This window comes from Anopheles ziemanni, chromosome 2 (genome assembly GCF_943734765.1).
Source record: "Anopheles ziemanni chromosome 2, idAnoZiCoDA_A2_x.2, whole genome shotgun sequence".
NCBI classification, from domain to species: Eukaryota; Metazoa; Arthropoda; class Insecta; order Diptera; family Culicidae; genus Anopheles; species Anopheles ziemanni.
This window is the reverse complement of record NC_080705.1, coordinates 47,857,181-47,872,779: the sequence shown is the minus strand read 5'-3', so window position 1 is coordinate 47,872,779 and position 15,599 is coordinate 47,857,181. Positions and strand designations below refer to the sequence as shown.

At 43.1% G+C, this 15,599-nt stretch overlaps 1 protein-coding gene across 1 annotated transcript; it reads right to left on the bottom strand.

Annotated features, from left to right (window-relative positions):
• Positions 1–7,793: 7,793 nt before the first annotated feature.
• On the bottom strand, positions 7,794–15,295 carry LOC131281697 (hormone receptor 4-like). The gene is made up of 9 exons (XM_058311044.1): positions 15,106–15,295; positions 13,406–14,751; positions 12,060–13,291; positions 11,468–11,885; positions 10,827–11,082; positions 9,898–10,745; positions 9,259–9,451; positions 9,023–9,138; positions 7,794–8,942 (listed from the first exon to the last, which is right to left on the bottom strand). Exons 1-9 carry the CDS (start codon positions 15,275–15,277, stop codon positions 8,862–8,864), a joined length of 4,662 nt encoding a protein of 1,553 aa, XP_058167027.1. The 5' UTR covers positions 15,278–15,295; the 3' UTR covers positions 7,794–8,861.
• Positions 15,296–15,599: the final 304 nt, after the last annotated feature.

Sequence of the window (15,599 nt, the reverse complement as noted above, 5' to 3'; positions counted from 1 at the left end):
ACGGAAAAAAAATTGAAAATTCAACAAAAGAAACATTTCAAAGGGGTTTAGACATTTGTCGCAAACCGTTTCAATAATCAGTGCCCTCTAGCTTCATGAAATATAAATTTTGGTGCGGTAAACATGGTTACTAAAGCAGAGCTGTGCCACACAATCTGCAGCGCCATCTAGCGCAGAAATTTATGATTTTTCCAAAACAATTTCACTTAGCAAAGACACATGGTAATTCACATCGATAAGTTCATTATGAATCACGATAAGTTCATTCAAATCTTCACACAATTTATTAGATACAATTTAAACGTTTTCAAAAATAAACTGAACAACAGTTTTTACATGCGGTACGTTTTCCCGTCCTTGTCGGTACACGTGTATTTACTGCAACACGCTGGATAATCTTTGCTAAAATCTTGACCTGTTAGGACACATTCCGGTGACTCAACATGAGATACTCCGCACCTACAACGTAATACATCAAACATTCACATTAGCACAACACCTTAGGAGACGGCGAAAAGTACTTACGAGTAGAAGGAAATGGTAAATTGCGAGTCGCACGACATCTCTGCGCATTCACCTTTGAGTTGAACCGTTTCGTTCGGTTTCAGGCTAAGTTCCCGGTGCGAATCGTAGCATGCCCCTGGGTAATCTGAAGAATTGAAATACAAAAACGTTGCTAGTACCTCGTGCTAGAGAGGTTTATAGGTTTATATTTTACGGCTTCACGTACCAGGATGTGTCGCATTTGCCATTAGGTATGCTGCTGCCTCCGTTTGCCCTATCGCCATGCTAGCCACCGTCACTCCAATGAACAACACAAGCTGACACAACTTGACCATGATGCTGCCAAAGAGATTACCAACCGCCACAAAACGCAACAGACGCTCGAATGGCCGTGAGACTCGGGCGGAGGTGATAGAAGAGCCAAACAACCTGTTTTTCCTGATTCTGCGTCAAACGCCTTCGTCTTCGATACAGGGTAATTCCAAAACGGTCCGACAAGTACACAATTTTTGCAAGTGTGTAACAAAAAGCAAAGTAAGCTAAGCTGTCACACAGGCGTTTGTATAGAAAGCGCTAGAGCATGTCGTACGTTTCACCGAGCGGAAAATATAATCGACCCATTCGAGAATCATTTCCTTTTCGTCCCGGAAATTTCTAATTTTAATTTTCATTTCTTTAATTTAAATACTGAAAACTAACATTCGACCAAACACCCTCTGCGTGGTTGCATTAACACTTGACGTGCGTTGTTCCCACAAAAACCTGGGATCAGGGGGGGCGTGTGGCGATTCACTATGTGGACACAGATAACCTCGCTGACCGCACTCATATTTTGATGCTCGTATGTTTGAAGAAAACATTGATTCACAACCACTTCTCCAGCAGCTAGACACCTCTATCAGAAATGTAGATCGTATAGACAATGTGTTCAAAAAACTTCTCAACAGTCTCGGAGATTGAGCTATTATGATTGTGATATAAACAGGTAGCTGAAATAACCCAAAATGAGCCAAAGGCGAGCGCCAGTTTTGTTTCACATGTTAGCAAATTTATTTATCATATTTTGACGTTCATACTTCCTATATGCTCGACAAACGTTCATATTCGGTACCAATTGCTTTCTATTCTCCTTATCTTAATTTAATTCGTTTGATTTTTACACAAAATTTGAGTTTTAGTTTTCTTAACGCAAGTTCTACTACTCGGTCTCCATTTCCATCAGTCATTATTACAGTGTTTTATTAATTAATTTACGATTTTATTTACTTTTTATGCTTACCATTACACTTTAGAGTATAGCAGTTGTGTGTGTTTTTTTTAAATAATTCAGTATGCTGTTCTTTGCGCTTGTATGTATGTGTGTTTTGTATGCATGCGTTCGTTAACTGCGCTGATATAAGCGGGCGCCTTTTTTCCTTTTCAGACAACCCGCCTATTGTGTCCCTAGTTTCCCACAATGGAATTCTAATGTTTGCAACGCATTTTGGTTTATCTACCTTTACAATGCGTATCGAAGCATTTTCGACACCGACATAATTTCGCTCATACATAATTGTCAACAATCAAACTGCTAACAAAACTGGTGTTAGTTTTCTCATCTTTTCTTTTCTTTTCTCTATTTTTTTTCGGTGTACGGCTTTTGTTACGGCGTACTCTAAGTTTCCCATAAATTATCGAGCATATCGTGTTTAAGTGGCAGTCTTTCATCCAAAATGATGCACTCTTATTTCCTGTTTACTTGCTATCGTTAATGTATCTTTACGATCTTGCCAGCCTATTGTTGCTGGCTCGTCTCTCACGTTTCAGCTCTCTAGCGACTTTATCACTTATCGTTATCCAGTTCTTTGCAATATTTATGTTGAATGTTTTTTTTTGTTTAATATTTTGGTTCGTTCAGCTACATCAAGTATGAAATAGCATGCTTTATCGAATACTCATTATAACATTTGTCCACGCGTTCCGAATGTGACATGTATTTTGTGAATGTGAATTTGTTTTTGATGTATTTGTAACAGTTCCCAGTGTTTGCTTCGATAAAGAAAAGAATTAAAATTAAAGACGGCTAAACAACATGTCACTAGGTAAGAACTTTAAAATGGAAAACTCAACATCTGTCTCTCGAGTGGCTATGATTTCGTTACTCTATTTGTATTCTAAATGTTTGTCGTGTTTCCTATTTTAAAACAAAACACACTTACTTGTACATTTAAGTGAGTTTTCCTCACATGCCATAGGGACTACGTAAAAGCGACCAGTTCAAAGGTTCAAAAGAATATAGCAGCAACATATGGATTGTTTCAAACCGTTTATTACATCTATAAGTTTACTTCTCTATAGCGAAAGCCATAATACTACCACAGAAAAACTGTACTGGTGGTGTGTTTTGCTGCTGTTTTTCTTCTACAAGTGGCCTTACTGTTGCTGATAAATGGCAGTTCTGGTTAACATTTTGTTGGGCAGTATTCGGCGTTTTCTTTTTATACAATGGTGAATAATTAAGTGCAGTTGTGTTTATGAGTCTTGCGGAGAGGCGCGGTGACACTAAACAATGAAATGTATTTACTTTATAGGTATAACACTAGGAGAAGAAATTAGCCGAAGAATGTACAAAAGTGATACTACTAAAGCTGAGCTTTATATGAACGAGAAATGTGCTCGGTTTGGGAGATGATTTTAACTCTGCGAGTAGTAAATCATAAAATCAGCTCAATTTATTGCTACTCCAAACAATAACTAGACGAACGAAGCAAATGGTAAGCAAAGCTTTCGGCTTTTCCGATGATGTGCTTTCGGCTTTTCCGACTATATTCACATTCACAACTCTGCTGCCCGCTTCTCTAATGCTCTGTTGTTCTGTCTTCTCCAACTTGTCCTGGTAACTTTGAACCACCTTTCGCGCTCCGTTTTACAACAATTTACCCTAAAGGCGAACCAAAGTATCACTTTATTCGCGATTACAAAATAATAAGCACCTGCATATAATGTGTTGTGTGGTGTATAGTATCGGCATGGTATGTTTACTTGTGTCTCTAGTCGCTATCCTCTAGAAGGATGGTGTATTTTTCAGTTTTTGGCTTACTCTACAGTCGTTTTAATCCATCGGAAGAAACAGCGAGCACAACTAACGAGATACGGATTGAGAGGCAACTTTTAATTCGCAATCGAAAAAAGCCGAAAACACTTATTCTAAAGCCAATACAAAACTTTTCTGAACAAGATGGGAGAACATTTTCATCCGCAGTAGCTTGCGTCATTTTCGATTATTGCTATTTTATTTTTTACCATTTATTGAAAGTTCGTTCAGTCCAGTTCAGTTCGGGAGCATGCATCCCTACATGCCGTTTTACTCGTTTGACCTGATAACCTAATTCTGCATGATGGAAGCATTTTTTTTCAAATTCTCAGCATATTCATTGTCAGATTCGTTACTAACATGGCCTATCAAATGACACGTAAACACAAAGTAGGAGGAACAATTTATTGATGAAAACTATTGAAATTTTATTTTATAAGTGGATGTGTTCATTGTGGGTTATATCGAGTGTGGCCCGTAGATAAAGATACGTTGGTTGTGTTATGGTGTCGCTGGTAACAATGGTTTCTTTCGCTAGGATTCGGTGTGATAGTGCTTAACAACAATAATGATGCTTTGTTTGTGTGGGTGCGCTTTGTCTTTGCAATGGGATGTTTATGAAATGACTGCAATATGCTGCGGATCATTACAATACTCTATATAAGAAAAAAATCTATGTCTCTTAAGCATTCAAGTGTGTTTATATGAATAGTCGCTGACATCTGTAAACCCTGTTTCTTTCATGCCTTTTTTGCAGTTATAGAAACATTCTGTTACTGCTACTTTACATGTTGAGCGGATTATAAGATCAGCAGTGGCAATACACGCCATCAGCTTTTCTTCTATTGATCAGAGAAATGTATGCATTAGCTGTTCTAAGTACGAGCAGCTCCTCATACTCTATGTCACACACCACTTCTATGCAGTGTATGTCTATGTCTGATTTTGTGTGTGCTTTCATCATGCTTTACCCCAAACCGCAAAACATGGCTTTTGTTTTACTGCGCGTTGAAATCCATATGGTTTGTATATTCTTAAAACGTCTATGGGTTTCCTTAGGGCAAGCCATCAAACCTTTTATGTCGTATTAGTCAGCTTATCGATGTACACACACACGCGAACACACAAACATACACACACATACACACACACAAAGACAAACACACCATTAAAACGTAAAAACAACTAAACAAACAAACAAAAACAATTCTATGATCTAAATATTTGGTTCTCTTGTTGTCTGCGTTTAACTTTTTCCTGCCTATCTTTGTTACTTTTCTTCTAATGTAAACACAATTGGGTTGCGACTCAAAATGGCCAGTATTGTATGAAATTCTTAAAAATATGTTTTCTATATTTTCGCTATATACTTTGTGAACGATAGCTTGTGATCATAACAGCATTAATTCACTAGTGAAAGTATACTGCTATCGAAACGTTTAGCTCATATAAACAAAAACAGTATGAACGCTCAGGACGATACTAAACAACGTTCAGATCTAAGAATATGTAAGTGATAAAATACGTTTCATGTAGTGTTACCAACAAAAAATGTGGTACTAATCATATGCAGGATTTATGTTTTGTTTGATTTCAAACGACTATAAATAATTTATCTAAAACTGAGAGATAAAAACGAAGACATCCTCACTTTCTAGGAATAATTCTATAAGTAACGCTTAACATAAACTTACTTTAACTAATGATAAATCTACTGCAGCAGATAACGCATCGTGTCGCTTTAATCTAATATAGAATGCGAAATAAAAACTAAAAACTCATTATCTTTCATACGTAGAGTGTACTTATGCTCGCCTAGGATTAACTGGTATTCTTCTTCTCAGTACACCTGGAACCTAAACGTTTTTGACTATGATCGTATGTCGAAATGAGGTGTATGAAAACTGTAGAAACATAATCTTAAACTGTATCTTCGCTTACTATCGCCTTCGATCTCACCCCAATCAAGAGCATCACTCCTTACGCCTCGGTTTGGTTGTTTTTTTTATACTGTGTATAGTTTAGTGATGATGATTTAAACCATGATCAATAAATACGAAACAAAATAAAAGCATCGCTGTGAAGACAATTGAACGCAGTTTAAAATTTATGATCGGAAACAACATATATTTGTAAAAAAGTTCGTTTCCAGGACACATTCAATTACGGAATTGTCGGTGGATATTGCCTGCCATGTAACTTTTTCTTCGTTTTTAGTTCAACTAATTTAGTTCGCATATGTAAATCGTGAATTCAATTATTGAAGAAAGCACTCCCAACTTCTTGCAAATTATCTACACAGTATCCAACAAAATGTTGAACAATAATGGGTGCACAGAAACATCTTGAATTATTTAATAAACATCGGCTAAACCCATTTTCCATGCTAGCGACAAAACGAATTTTAGGAAAATAATAATTTTACTTTTTCTTTTGTTATTTTTCTTCAATATTTCATACTTTTATTTAAAAGGTTGTATAGCAGTACGTTGTGCGTCTAACCATTTCAAAATGTTCCATTATCTTGCGTTCGCTTTTAAAAAGCGATGAAGGAAATAAAACAGAAAGAGAGAGAGAGAGAGAGACAGAGAGTGAGAGATTGGATAAAACACAAATCATGGTTTGTTAAGTTCATCTAAAATCGTTGTCCTACAAAGGCAAGGAATTGACTATTGCCTTTTGCAATTTTCCTCGAAAGATACATTCATTGTTGAAAACAAGGAGAAAGTTGATTTTTTTATAAGATTGTCCTTATAGACGACCTCTCTGACCCTTTGTGCCCATCCCGCATCTACACCAATAAGGTAGGGCTAGGATGGGAGGGTTTCGGAAGGACAAAAAAGTAGATAGTTGGTTTAAGCCTTACATCCGTTTTGATGCTGTCGTTTGAATAAACAAGTAACAAAACATTAGATTACCTAAGTGCAATTCTATGGTTGGTAAATACTGTTCGCCTCTAACTGTGTGACAAATTAATAGCATTCGAATGCACTCTCCATACTCTGGCAGTATACACACGCACAAAGGGCAGGGTGCTGGTAGCTGTTCTTCAACTATTTATTGGCAGTGGAGTTGCGACAAATAAAGCACCCTACAATTTCTTTCTATGTTTGGACTGGCTACAACCACTTTAAATTTGCTTACGGTGTACTCATTTTTCGTGTGTAACATTTGTATTGTTTTTTGTTTGTTTGCTGTTTGTTCGCATTTTACTGCGTCTAGCTACGTATAAATAACGTGTTTCATCAGGGTGGTTTCTTTTGGTTTTTTTGCGCATTTCTTTCACGATTTTTCTTACTTATGTATCTCTCCTACTCCATGTGGCTGCAATTGCTGTCCCAGTACCACGCGTACTAATTAATTATGTCAATATAGAAGGCATTCTTTTTCAGACTTCCTAGTACTGGAAAATTTATTTCCTTGAATGTTTAAATGTTCCGTTTTATAAATGTTTTACAATGTGCCTATGTGTGTATATAGGCATATATATATATATATGAACTATATACATATCCTGACAACATGTAATGGGTGCATTTATCGGTAAGGATGGTGTGGTTAAATTTTGCATTACAATTATTTCCGATTCTTCTACTTTCTTTCCTTCTTGTCAGCTACAATTTGCTGTTTGCTGATCATAAGAAAATCCCTTTCCGATGTCCATTAGTTATGAAGAAATTAGAAGAAATTCGTTTCTATACAATTATATTCAAACGTCTGCTATATTGTATCAGCTTCGTCCAATCGCCTTTTGTAATCCTGCTGTTCCTCTGTTCATATAATCCAGGGCCTGCTTCGTTTTGCAACATTCACCAACAAATGCTACATCAATTTTCCTCAATATGCCATTCCAATGGACCATCATCCACGTGGATCTGCCAAATATATGTTCGATCCATTGAGCTTTTATGCTATTCAAAGAATGCAAATGTTTATGCTCTAACCTTTTGGTAGAACTGAAAATCGCTTTCATCCCCTATGCTCCATTCTTACATGAAACCCTGCGACAAGGCAACTGATAGCATTCATCGATGCAGAGAAAACTAAAACAGGTTACAAAAAAAGAAAAAAAAATGAACACACAACTAAAACACAGTCTCGATCCATTTCTCTCCATTGCATTGTCCACTCAAATAAATGCATCACACACACAGACACACACACACATACACACACACACACACACACACACACACACACTCATTGTGCCTTTCAATAGATAACAAAAGGCATACGTTCGAAACAATAGTTTTTTTCTTTTCCTTGTTTTTCTTTGACTAAAGCTGGATGCATAGGCTTTTTCAGTCATTTGACATCTTCTCAGGGAACTATCACTGAATCGTTGCGAGCGGCACAACGAGATCTAGCTCGCATAGGACGGAAAATTACGGGCAGAGAAAGAAGAATCATTAACGCATTTGGATGCAAGTATCCACATGTGGTTGGTCAGAATACCAACCTCCACCCGCACCTCTTCCCTATTGGAACGGTTAGTCTGAGTACAGATCCGATCCGAGCCTCGTACCTTGTACTCTATACCAGAGATGGCAGATAATCACCACCGATAGAGCAGTAAGGGTTTCGGCAGACGGCTGCCAATCAGTGGCTGCCTTCTTCGCATTACTATGGCCTCGAATATCCTCGAAGATTATTCATCAGGTAACACTGTTTTAATAACAAATATTGTTACGGCATTGGTATTGTTGCTATCGACCACAATGCCACTATTACTATTATGATTATTTCTATTACAATTACTGTTATTTATATTGGCAGTGGGTGTGCCCTTCGCGCCGTTGTTGCTATCGGTGCTACTGTTGCTGCTTGTTCCGTCGTTACTACGAGTACTACTGTTACCGACCGCCGACACACTGGGCACAAGCATGGATGATTCCGATGCTCGTACGCGCGAGTTTGTTGTGGAAACCAAACCGAGAGTATCAAGATGTTGCAGGGGCTCACTTATATTTACCTTCGCCGGCGTGAAGCCGCTAGCGCCAGCGCCGATTTGCGTCGGTGCGGGATTGCCATTGCCGTCAACAGCGGTATGAGTTTGCGAGCGGTTTGTTGAACCACCCCGTTGTTGTTGGGTCGACCAATTTGGGGGGCTGCAGGTGGAATTTTTCTGACTATCAAATGTTTCACCACCAACTGCACTCCGATCGGCCAGCTCGGAAACTGCCAGTTGCACGTTCGTGCCTAAACTGCATTCGGCATTCGGCTGGGATGACGGTTGTCTCAGAGCTGCGATTGCTGGTCGCATCATCCCACGCTCGATCATCTGCTACCTGATGTTGGCCGAGTTGAGGACGAAGGGCACGTAAAACATTTTGCTCTCCAGGAGCAAGCTAGCTGCAGTTTGTATCTGAAACAATAACAAACGATCCATTTTATGACTTTCTTTTATGACGTCCGACCCGGCATACTCCGGTCTAATAAATTTACCTCTGGGATATGGGCCAGCAGATCGCCCAGTCGATTGGGATTATGTGGCATGGTGTGCTGTAGATAGCTTCTAAGTACTTGGATGTAGCGTTCTTGAATGCTTTCTAGCTCCACCTCTGCGTACCGAGGAGCACACACCATAGGAAAAAAGGATTGAATAAGACATATGAAAAAAAGATTGTTTTAGGATTAATAACCTGATGCGTTTTTTTTTTAATTAGGCGGTTTTTCATTACCTTTGTTAAGTAGAATGTATACTTTCAGACAAACATACTCCTCCATTTTTAGCTTTATCCTACGAAACATGATCGTAATTTGCGTCATTTTCTCCACCATCTGGCCAACATCAATCTTTAGCTGCTCGATTGAAATCGGATGTCCCATGAGGGTGGTAAGGCATGATTGCAACGTATGCAGGTGGGAAGTTATCTTAAGAAGGAACACAAAATAGAAAAATTAGTACTCACAGATTCCACCATATAAATCCAGCTCTTATCATTATAGATATTCATTTTAATGTGAATATGGTATTGTTAATATTGAACTCGATATTATGAACCTATTTAGCAGTAAAATTATATAAAGAGTATTCTTATGGTCTGTACGGATGAGTTAAGAACAAATTTGAAAGTATGTATTAAATGAATCGTCGGCTAGTGATAATGGCTCACTAACAACATCAGTCACGGTTCATGTAGAAATTCACCAAAAAGTAAGTTTTCTGAACATTAATGAGGTTGCAATTTTTTGACTCGTTAAAAATGGTATCGAAAAGCAACACCTTAGACCAAGAGTTTGTAGCTGTGTGTTAGATAAGAGTGCCAGCTAAGCCATTTTTTGCTTTGATGATAGAAAGTAAAAAAATAACACCCTACCTCTTCCGTAAATTCTGGATCATTCTTGTCCGGCGCCAATACAACATTGCTAGGTTGCGTTTGCACCGGATTAATGCTTTTCTTGCCGTGCATCGCCTGGTAGGCAGCAGTCGTCAGGACCAGGATCTCGTGCCACTTGTCAGTCAGCAGCTTGGTGTGAATCTCTACCGGTATATCGGTGTAGAATGGTAGTTTGCGCGTCCACGACACCAGCTTATGCACGATCGAGTCACCAATGTTGCATAGCTTGTCGCCAATCTCCGACTTGTCAGCGAGGAATTCACTAAAATGCGGTAGGGTAGCTATGTCTTCCATAGCATCACAGTCTATAAGGGTATGTATCATGTTCAAGGCTTGCTCGTATGAGATCGACCGATCCTTGGACGAGCTGACGGCATTATCTAGCCGATGGCGTAAATGCACTATCTCGCTTGGATTGGTAAGGGCCGTTTTCAGGATGGTGCCATTCACCAGATGCGACGACAAGTGATTCAATCCTTCCGACTTTACCATCGCTGGCGACGTCGTCGAGGGCAGATGCTGCTGCGGGTGGGAAGGATGCTGTTGGTTCTGCTGTTGATAAAGGCCCGTCGACTTCGTGCTGTCTCCATCGGAGCCTACCCCACCGCCACTGTCATGGGGGCCGCCACCAGCACCTACACCGATACCTAGACCGCCGGCACCACCACCAAAGCCTGTAACAGTACTTCCCAGCCCGCCGGCACCTTGCATCAGTTTTGCGTTGGTTGCCTTCTGGTTATTTTTCTTATGTTTCTTATATTTAACTTTGTACAGATTATAAACCGCACCACTGTTACGTCCACCGGGCATCCGATCCTCTCGTACCGCTAGCCAAAGGAAAACAAGTGAAATAGAAGGAAAACATTACAATTTTGCGTACGGGAATACCGCATTGCATCGCGACTCACCTTGCAGCACCATTCCTTGCTCGATGCACTTTTTAAACCTACAATACTGGCAGCGGTTCCTCTGGGCTTTAGTGATCTCGCAAGTTCCATCGGCCACACACGTGTACACTCTGCGGTTCTGCACGGTCCGTTTGAAAAAGCCCTTGCATCCTTCACACGTTATAATACCGTAATGTAGTCCCGTCGCCTTATCCTCACAGATCATGCACACCAGCGGTTGGTCGTCCTCGTCTGGAGGCATGTCGTCCAGAAGCTCCTGCAAAAAACAAAATGAATAGGTTTGAAAGTGGTGGTTGAGATAGGTGGCACTTACGCCAAAATTTGGACAATATTTTCGCTTTTTTCGGTCCCTACGCTCTTTTCGCTACATTGCGTTCTTGTAACTCGTTTGCGAGGAAAACTTGAGGAAAAAATTGAGAAACATATAAATAAAGGAGTGAAAGGAACGAAAAGAAGCAAATGCAGTGGAAGGAGAGAATGAGTTTAAACGAGCAAGAAGAGCAAAAAGAGCTAAAAGAGCTAAAGGAGCGAAAAGGAGCAAAAGAGGCGAGAGTCGCGAAAGGAGCTCTGCTCCACTCGAAAAGCGTTATATGCCCGCTCCGCTCTTCAAAAAGAGCTGGTTTTTACAACACTTTGCTTACCTTCTTGGGCCCCCCGGGAGCTCCACCGAGGTTCCAGCCTAAACTTTGCTGCTGTTGAGCTGTGAGATTGAGGGCCTGCTGCTGCTGCTGTGTCTGATGCGGTCCGGTCGGGAATTGGCCATAGTCACCGGCCCAAAGACGCTCCATATTGAGGGGTAACCCAGTACGGTGGTGATTGGTGTTTTGCCACTGCGTGTGCCCAACCACAACGGCCGCCGCCGCGGCTGCAACAGCTGCTGCTGCTGCCGCTGACGTTGTAGGCACCACGGATTGCCCTAAGCTCAACAGCAGATGGGCCGCTTCTTCGTTGTTACTGCTGGGGGACACGTTGCTTTGGGAATTGCTGCCATTGCTGCTGTTGCTATTGTTACTACTGGTACTGATACTACCGATACCATTGTTTCCCGCTCCACCATTGCTTTGATTGTGTTGTTGCTGTGCTCCAAGATGGTGTCCAGCCGTCGTTACTGTATGCTGCTGTTGTTGATGTTGATGTTGATGTTGTTGTTGCGGTTGTTGCGGTTGTTGTTGTTGTTGTTGTTGTTGTTGTTGTTGTTGTTGTTGTTGTTGTTGTTGTTGATGATGTTGTTGCTGTTGTTGTTGAAGTTGTTGTTGTTGCTGCTGGTGCTGCTGCTGTTGCTGCTGATGATGATGATGATGCTGCTGCTGTTGCTGATGATGATGTTGCTGTTGATGTTGCAAGAGCTGATGGTGGTGGTTCGTTTGATGTTGCTGGGTACTCCCACTATTACTTCCAACGGTTGAGGATCCTTGGGACGATCCTGCTGACCCGTTACCAGTGGAACTCCCATTATTGGATAACGAAGGGTTATGCACGTGTACGGGAGCATCGTAACTCCACACCATCGTACGAACCCCACAAGATTCGCCCATAATGACCGTCGGTGTGACACGTGGCGGTGTCTGTGACGCATTCGGGCCCGGGCTGGTATGGTGTTGCGGCGACTGCTGCGATTGATGCGGATGATGTGGTGAATGTTGCTGCTGCTGCTGATGGTGTGGAGATGATATTTGGCTTCTTATAGGTGGTAGCGGTCCACCGATCACTTCTGGCTTAACCCCGTTTATACGGTGCGCTGTAGCTCCTTGTGTTACAGCTTGGACAGCGGCGGAGCCCGGCCAAACCATTCGATGGTGTTGCTGCTGATGCTGTTGCTGGGCAGCAAGCAAGTTAGCAGCAGTCGTCGCAGCCGGCAAGGAACTGGCTTCATTTTTAACACGAAACAGTATCGCGGCATCACGAATAGGATGCCGGAGTTGCAGAGCGGCAGCGGCCGCCGCTGCCGCAGCCGCTGCAGCCGTGGACGAGGGTGTTACAGCAGTCGTACTGCTTGCCGTGGGACTGCCAATCGGACCCGATCCTGTGCCATTCCCCCCGCTGGAGGAGCCGGTTGTCCCCATAGATGCGGACTGATGCTGCTGAAGCTGCTGCTGATGGATGGCCAAACCGCGCTCACGCTTTATGATCACATGCGTTTGAGGTGCATGTTGTTGATGGTGTTGCTGCGAACCGGCACTGGATGATGCGACCTGTAGCGGGCTGCTAGGTGGCCGATGTGGCTGCTGCTGTTGCGGAGACATTGGGGGCTGCATATGTGAGGTGCTACTATTAATCATCGACACTGGACTAGCAGATTGCCGCACCACGGTCGCATGTGAAGATACAGGTGTTCCCGGAGGGTGCGGCATACGCTCACGCTTGATGAACAACTGCTGTTGTGCATGCTGGGCAGCAAAGTTGTGGCTGTTCATCTGCCGATTGTTATTGAGCATTGTTGAACTAGCAATTACCATTTGATGCTGATGCTGGTGTTGATGTTGCGCGTGTTGTTGCTGATGCAGTTGATGCAGCTGTTGCTCCTGGTGCTCCTGGTCTAGCTGCTGCTGTTGTTTGTGTTGCTGTTGTTGAGACTGATGCTGGCGCTCTTTCTTTATTCTTATCTGCTGCTGCATCGCCTGTAGCATCTGTTGTTGCGTTATCAAGACATGCTGTTGCTGGCTAGAGCCGCCACCACCAACAGCAGGCATCGTTGATTCAACAATCTGACTAGATGCAATCTTTGGAGACATCGGAACACCCCCCGCCATCGACTGATGAGTGAAGATTGCAGACTGGGAGGATGACGTTGTCGAGGTCGTTGTCGAGGACGTGGACAAGGAACATGCAACTAATGCTGCGGAGGAGTTGTTGCTGCGGTGCCTGCTAGGCTCGCTATCACTCCCGTGCGCATTGAGGCCTTCGCGATTGGATACACCGTTTGGTGCAGTGTCGCTGCCGGCATTACGATCGACTGTCGCCTCGGCATCACCCGAGGCCGGTAAGACTGGTGGTGCCGCACCGGTCAGGTCGGATGAGGGAGACCGAGCGGTGGATGGGAGGACCGACACTGACGAGCATGATGATGATGTCAAAGAAGCTGTTGCAGTGGAGGAGGAGGAAGTGGGAGGAGGCGGTGGAGGTGGCGGAAGAGGCAGCGACTGCTGCTTCCGCATTCCCAGCGTCACTAGTGTCGTTGCCGCAGCCGCCACGGCTGCAGCGGCCGCAGCTGCATTCGTCACACCTCCGCCTTCCGTGCCACCGCCGCCACTTGACGGCGCACCTTTGATACGTGACGACGGTGGGGTAACAAGGACCGTCACATGTGGCCTTTCACCGGGTCCAACAGTGTGAGCATTCGTAACGTGCCCATCATCCTTACGATCGTCGTCTGCTTCGCAGCTTCTCTGCTGTGACTGCTGTTGATGCAGCAACTGATGCGAGTTTTTAATAGTTACGTTATTGTTGTTATTACTATTGTTACTGCTACTACTTCTACTACTGCCACTACTACTGGTACTATGGCCGGTGTAGAGCTTGCCGCCAGCGAGCCGTGCAGCAGTGTTGTTGGTTCCGTTGTCATTAGTAGTACTCGCGGTGCTACTACTATTGCCGTTGCCAGCTGCACTATCACTAATGTTGGTGCTCGTGAGGCCCGCAGTAGTAGTAGTCGGTGGACTCACCGAACGGCATTGCCGTTCATCGGCCACCGAACGTATCACACTTGCTCCGCTACTGCTCCCGAGGCTCGTAGCACCGGTATTCCTGGACGGTCGCCCTTCTACGGACACTGCGGGCGATGAATCGGGCGACGTTCGGTTGCTGTTGTACACGTCGTCCTTCAGAGCGGCGTCGCCATCGCCAGAGCAGCCGGCAGCAGCCGCGTTTGTTGCAGTCCCGTTATCGTACATCGGTGGCTTTGTTGGTGGTAACGAGGACGCTGCATTATTGACGCAACAAACGCTGCGACGCTCGTCGCCGTCCTCCGGTCCGTTTCCATTGTCCAATCGGCTTTGATGATGGCCTGTTCGGATCCTGCCGTTACTGCCAACTTCGGCAATCGACGTGGTATCGTGAGGCTCCTCAGTCGTGGATGGTGCTACCGGGGAAGGTGTGACATCAGCTCCGCTTCCAGCAGATTGTTGTGACAGCGGATGCGGATGCGAAAGCGGAAGCTGTTGCTGATGAGGTTGCTGTTGCTGTTGCTGTTGCTGTTGCTGTTGCTGTTGCTGTTGCTGTTGCTGTTGCTGTTGCTGTTGCTGTTGCTGTTGCTGTTGCTGTTGCTGCTGCGGCTGCTGATCACACATCTTGGGTGACAGAGGCTGCAGAAGATCTGGCGAAGATGTGCTCGTGTCGGCTATCGATTCACCGTCGCTGCTACATCGTGAGTCGACTTTTCTTCGCTTTAATTTCAAATCTTGAAAAAGGCTCATTTTATCGAGCTCGCTGTATGGTCCACGGCTCAGTGTCATAATTCCTGCGAAGGCCAAAGAAAGGATAAAATAAATTAATTAATTTTGCTCTTTGCACTAATTATTGCAACAGGTTGAGTGTGGTCATAGGCTGGTACCTTTAAAAATGACATGACCAAACAAACAATAATATCCTACACCATATAATCTATCTAACTTTAAAGCATATCCACTATTTAGGTATGACACGAATCAACTCTTTTTTTTTCTTTTTTTTATGATCTGGTACATTATAATTCATTATCGTTTTATAATGCGTCTGCTTAAGATGCTGTTGAACGATTGCGAACAGTACACCCAACACTTTGCGCCTGGCAAATGC

Excerpts from the sequence above, each read along its gene's own strand:
- LOC131281697 (XM_058311044.1), bottom strand. The coding sequence starts at position 15,277 with ATGACACTGAGCCGTGGACCATACAGCGAGCTCGATAAAATGAGCCTT. Across the intron at positions 14,752-15,105 it reads TCTGTCACCCAAGATGTGTG|ATGCAGCGTCCTCGTTACCA; the intron begins ATCAGCAGCCGC and ends GTTGCGTCAATA. Across the intron at positions 13,292-13,405 it reads GAATAAAGAAAGAGCGCCAG|CAGCATCAAATGGTAATTGC; the intron begins CATCAGTCTCAA and ends CAACACCAGCAT.